The sequence below is a fragment of the Danio rerio genome, chromosome 3 (genome assembly GCF_052040795.2).
Source record: "Danio rerio strain M-AB ecotype USA chromosome 3, GRCz13ab, whole genome shotgun sequence".
Lineage (NCBI taxonomy): Eukaryota > Metazoa > Chordata > Actinopteri > Cypriniformes > Danionidae > Danio > Danio rerio.
Window position 1 is genome coordinate 3,956,501 of NC_141023.1, and position 6,000 is coordinate 3,962,500.

The window sequence follows — 6,000 nt, forward strand, 5'->3', positions numbered from 1 at the left end:
TCATTAGGAAAAAGTCTACAAATGCAAAAGGATAAATCACTTAAATGTGTATTTTGGGTTTTCTCTCCACTAGGTCTGAAACAGCGCACGCTATGGAAGCAAAATAGCCTGTGTGTCTATGATAATGTGAGTGTCTGTGTGTGTTGTAGGCGCTGAAGCATCTGCGTAATGTGCAGGTGATTAACTTTGGTGACTGTCTGGTTCGGTCTGAAGGAGCCAGCGCTTTAGCAGAAACCGTCAGAGAAGGACTGCCCATACTCAAGGTACTGACAGATCAGCGGATAACACAATCAAGCAAGAATAATTGATGATGGGCTGATGAATTATTAAACATGTGGTGATGCTGTGTTATACATCAGGTGTCCATTATTGTCTAATAATTCAACACCCTGGGGTGCATTATTCAGCTTATACCACTGTTATTATAACTGCTCCACTGTTCAGATGGTTTATTTGAGACTTTTGTCAGGTTTTTTTGTCCTCAAACTTGTCCTGTGTGTAGCACTAGTTTCTCACACATCTCCTTCAAAGCCTTCTGTTGTGTTCTGATGTGATTTCTGACTGTTGTAGCTGTGAAATAACTCTAATCATTCAGTGTAGTGATATGGAGCTGTAATGCACTCAAAACCTGCCGGAACTACTTTAGCTGACAATAACCAAACACCTCAGAGTGCTCATCAGCCAATCAGAATCAAGCATTCTGCATTACACTGCAATAAATGCTTTTCTTACTCAGTTGTTTAGTTCATGTCTTGTTTCAAGTCCATATTATTCAATTCAGTTCAGCTTTATTTGTATAGCGCGCTTACAATGTAGATTGTGTCAAAGCAGCTTCACATAGAAGATCATAGTTAATTGAAACATTGTCAGTCCATCTACAAATGAACTGTTTGTTAAATCTACAAATAACACTCTCACCACCTTCAGTGTGAACGTACAGTATGGGACACAATAAAATTGATCTTGACCTTAATTCTGTCGTGCTGTATAGCTTAAAGCAGTGGTCACCAAACTTGTTCCTGGAGGGCCGGTGCCCTACAGATTTTAGCTCCAACTCTAATCAAACACACCTGAACAAGCTAATCAAGGTCTTACTAGGTATACTTGAAACATGCAGGCAGGTGTGTTGAGGCAGGTTGGAGCTAAACCCTGCAGGGACACCGGCCCTCCAGGACCGAGATTGGTGACCCCTGACTTAAAGTAATGGAAGAGAACTCATCATAAGTGTTTGTTGCGTCTCACCAGGAGCTGAATCTGTCCTTTGGAGAAATCATGGAGGAAGCGGCTCTGGAAGTGGCTCAGTCTGTCCAGCACAAAGACCAGTTTGAAAAACTCGACCTGAATGGTAAAAAAACACACACATATAACAACAGATAAACACAACAAAACATCACACAGTTATCAGGATTCACCTGCAAAGACAGCATACTCAAAGTAGATACTCAAGTTGTGCTGATTCGCCTTTATTTAATCCCCCTAATTAAACAAAGATAAAATCAGGATCCTCCATTCGCTATATTTCTTAGCTAGAGTTTAGTTAAAGGATCGTCTTTAGAATGTATTTTGCAAAAGAACAAATTAGATCATACTTTACCACACAGGGTCACTTGATGGGTTCTGGAAAATGAAGTCAATGTCCACTCCAGTAAAGAAAAGTGATAAAATACACTTTTATTAATGAAACAAAATCCAGTGAAAAAGTAGAATAAACAAAAGACAAATAACAGAAACAAAAATCCTTACTTTATCCTCCGTTGAGAATAAAGGTCCTACGACTGTCAGTATACAGAAGTCAGAAAGCGCAAAGCTGAAGAGTACATGTCAGCTTTTATACTCAGTGTCTCAGTGACAATGTTTATAAATTATGCAAAAACTGCTTAACTCATACATTCAAGGAGCATGCTAAATCACTTGAACAATAGGGAGACAGATATATAGTCATCCAAGTACATATAAATCAACACTTAGGCCTTTTTTATATCAGCCTCAATTCCCACAGTTATGCCCCAGATTTAGGTGTGCGAGCTCGGCAGAAGTACGAGCAGAGAGTTCACCTAGAGCAGGGGTTTTCAAAGTGTGAGGCGCGCCTCCCCTGGGGGGCGCCAGAGCATGTCAGGGGAAGCGCGGGAAAAAATATTATATAATAAAAATATATTTATTAAGTTTAATTATTATATGTATTTTTATTATGTATTTAAACGTTTTAATTAAACAAAGCTAAAAAACAAATACGTCAAAAATAAGAAAACCTTTTTTACCCAGAAGGCCATAGCTGTGAATTCGCTTCTGTTTGGCAAGCCTGCCAATACAGGTGTTTGCCTGCTAATCATGCTGCTAATACAATGGATTGTACTAAACCTCCAGAATTTTGTGTGTGTGTGTGTGTGTGCGTGCGTGCGTGCGTGCGTGCATGCGTGTGTTTGGAAGGAGGGGGGCGGCAATGGATAAGTTGTGTCAAAAGGGAGGCCCACTGTCTTAGACTTTGAAAAACCCTGACCTAGAGTATGAAGTTCAGCAAAAGTCTGAGTCAGGGGGTCACTAGAAGTATTAAAGGGTTCACAGAGAGTTCGTCCAGCTGGTTTGTTGGCTCGGCGCGCCCTCTGCCGTAGACGCCTTTCCTTTCTCTTACGCCTGGTTTCATCACAGAGTTGTGCTTTTAAGCATATCAGGATACATCAGTGATTTTTTTGTGTCTCACATGATTAATTTCATCAGACCAATCAGACATGACAAAGTCTGGCTCTCAAAATTGATAGTTAAGATCATAAACTGCCATTAAAGCACATTTAAGATTTAAGAATTGTTATTATTGTTATTATTATTATTATTATTATTATTAATACCTGGCTTAAGAAACCCATTTAAAAACTTACTTTTAGTCATTATTTGGGCTGCACACATATTCTGAATGCCTTCGGCAGGATTCAAATGAGCCATTCTAATCTAGATTAATTCAAAGATTACAGTGAGACTAATCTAGATTGAATCTATTTCCACCTATAATAATAATAATAATAGAAACGCACAGATGATTGTGTTTGTGTAATTCAGGCAACAGTCTGGGTGAAGACGGCTGTAAGAGTCTGAAACAGCTGATGGAGAGCATCAACATGGCAGATAAACTGGGCTCTCTGAGGTATTTCAAGCGCACACACACACACTAAAGATGCATTTTCACATTATGATCATGACCCATTTCTAAATCTGTTTATCTCAGGGGTCTCAAATTTAGTTTGGCAGGGGGCTCAATAGAGGCACATTATTTGATCATTGATGCATTAGACCAGGGGTTCCCAAACTTTTCAGTACGCGACCCCCAAAATGACAATGCCAGTGACTCGTGACCCCCAATATTCTCTGAGGTGGTGGTTATAAATACAGAAACCTTGTATGCAATGACGCGCACAAACACACCAATAGACCCAAGTCTATTCTTTGGTTTTTTTATGTATGTCAGTGCTGTAAATGGGCTAGAAAGTTTAACCTGGTGTTACAAAATCTGCTGCATCTGACAGTATTGCTGTGTCTTCAGTATAATGTAATTACCCGAGAAGTCGCAATCCAATAGAACTAGTAACTATAAGCTACTATAGTAACTATATAGTTTATAGTAACTATAAATTACTATTTTTTTTCTCTTCAGTAGGTTATTGATAAAATACAGTAAGTCTTAAGGTTTCATAAAAATTAATTGATTTTTGAAAATCACCAGGCGACCCTCCTTCATTGTCCCGCGACCCCTCGGGGGGTCCCAACCACCACTTTGAGAACTTCTGCATTAGACAACAGATACCAGTGATAACACTTGCAGCATTCGAAAAAACATTGAGGTGTGTGAGGAAAACACAAGTGGTGCACAATGTTATGTTGCGTCACGGCACAGCGTAAAGAGACGAAATAAAAAAAGGTAATTAAACCAATAAATCCAGTGATTGCTCTGTATTTTCTGTACAGAGAGGTCGAGTTTGATCATAGACTAAAAGATGTGGACGTAGTGTCCGTGACGTCACCCATACGTTTCTGAAGAGCACAAATGAAGCTACAAGTGGGCGTGGCCAACCGGCGACGTTTTGTTGACATCGCTGCATATTTGTAATTTGTCAATAAGTGAGCGTCCCCTTAGCAATCATCTCATGCGCAACATTACTTGCTTCAATTAAAAATCAGCCTCCTTTTTACTGATACTTAGGCTGTTTCTCAATACCAAGTACGAAAGTTCGGACTTGCGTCCTTGGAAGTTCAGACTTGGAAGAACGAACTCCCGAGGACACAAGTCGGGTACTTCTTCAAATGGAACAGCAGTGTACTTCATAACATCACTTACCTCACCATGGATTCATCAGTTTCACTGTACATTAACAATAAGATTATTTAATTCATATTATATTGATATTATAAATCTACATTTTTGATTTAAGAATATGTACACATATATTCATAGAAATGTTAATTACGATGAGTTATTATACACTGACACGTGTCTTTGATTATCAGATTTATTAAACTACAATAGTAATTATACACACAGTAAGAAATAAAGACACACGATAAGAAATAAAGATTAGGTCAAACAATTCTGTAAAAGACAAACAGCGTACAACACGGCAACATAATTATAGACAATTATAAAAGGTAACAAAATAACACTGCCATAGTAATACACCTAAGAACAAATAACAGATTTATAAGACCAAAAACTGACCGTTAGATATGCACAAGATGTATTAAATATCATGTTTTAACTACAATGGAGTGATGAGATCCAGCGGTACATCCGAGATGGCCTGACCGAAGTAAAGCTGCTCTGGCGGGGGAGCTGATGACGGAGCTCCCGCTGGCAGTCTGGGAGTCGGAGTCCGCATAAGCTGAGCCACATTGTTAAAGAAGCGCTATCTTTGTGAATAAACTGCCGATTCGAGTTTAAAACAACGACATTCTCGCCTGAAAAACTCTTAAAACTTTATTTTGTGACACAGTAAAGGAGTATTTTTAAAACTGTGCGGGTTTCCTCCTCCACCATTAGCGCTTGCTGGTTACGCTGCAATGCATTCTGGGATACCTGAGCTTCGCATGTTCACACAAGTCACCTCTCGATGCATCCTTGGCCAAAGGGGCAGAGCAAGTACACATCCGGGAATTTCATGTGTACTTAGCAAGATGTGAACTTTGAATTGGAACAGTACTTTGGCGCGGTTGATGATGTTTCACGAGGACACAAGAACGCAAGTACAGACAAGAACGTATATTGAGAAACAGCTTTACACTGGTCGCCGTCTTTTTGCACCTTGTTCATATTGAATGGGTTGTTTAAACTTTTACATCTCCTTGTATTTGTGATGTCAGTTTTGGGTCAGAGAAAGGTGGAGGGTGGGCAGTTTGAGACCCCTGGTTTATCTGAATGTGAAAGAAATGCATTTATTAAACATTACCAAGCTTTAGCTTCTGGAGTTTACTTTCTGTTCTTGTCGCAGTGATGATGAGGGAGAACCTGAGGATGATGAAGATGATGACGATGACGATGATGATGATGACGACGATGATGAAGATGTAGAGGAAGAAGAGGAGGAGGAGGAAGAAAAGACCGAATTAAACCAGGTTTGATCAAGCAGAATTCAACATCACAACCAGTGCTGGGTGGAATGAGTTACAGAGCAGGGTTGGGTCGATAGACAATGCCATCGTCCATCCCCTATAGCCGATAGACATCCCGATGCGGATCCAGCATTGCAATCCTCCGCCCTGCCCCCGTCACAGCAGCAACCTGCTCACAAAAAATACACACTTAAGGGGGTCACACACCAGACGCACTGCGACACATGACAGTTTAAAGCAGGGGTCACCAATCTCGGTCCTGGAAGGCCAGTGTCTCTGCAGGATTTAGCTCCAAATTGCCTCAACACACCTGCCTGGATGTTTAAAGTATACCAAGTGAGACCTTGATTAGTTTGTTCAGGTGTGTTTGATTAGGGTTGGAGCTAATATCTCCAGGACACCAGGAAC

General features: G+C 40.2%; 2 protein-coding genes across 7 annotated transcripts in view; one reads left to right on the forward strand and one right to left on the reverse strand.

Annotated features, from left to right (window-relative positions):
• Window positions 1-6,000, reverse strand: part of myh9b (myosin, heavy chain 9b, non-muscle) — a 798,697-nt gene that overhangs the window by 506,044 nt on the left and 286,653 nt on the right. The gene's annotated exons all lie outside the window — the stretch shown is intronic.
• rangap1a (RAN GTPase activating protein 1a) overlaps window positions 1-6,000 on the forward strand; it is a 28,366-nt gene that overhangs the window by 12,030 nt on the left and 10,336 nt on the right. Inside the window, exons 8-11 of one of the 3 annotated variants that reach the window (XR_015480047.1) lie at window positions 150-263; window positions 1,246-1,345; window positions 3,052-3,289; window positions 3,790-4,055. Coding sequence is in view for 1 of the 3 variants with exons in the window: in NM_001076616.2 (NP_001070084.2) it covers window positions 150-263; window positions 1,246-1,345; window positions 3,052-3,136; window positions 5,472-5,595 (423 nt within the window). In the remaining 2 variants the exon portion in view is untranslated. 3 annotated transcript variants of the gene reach the window in all.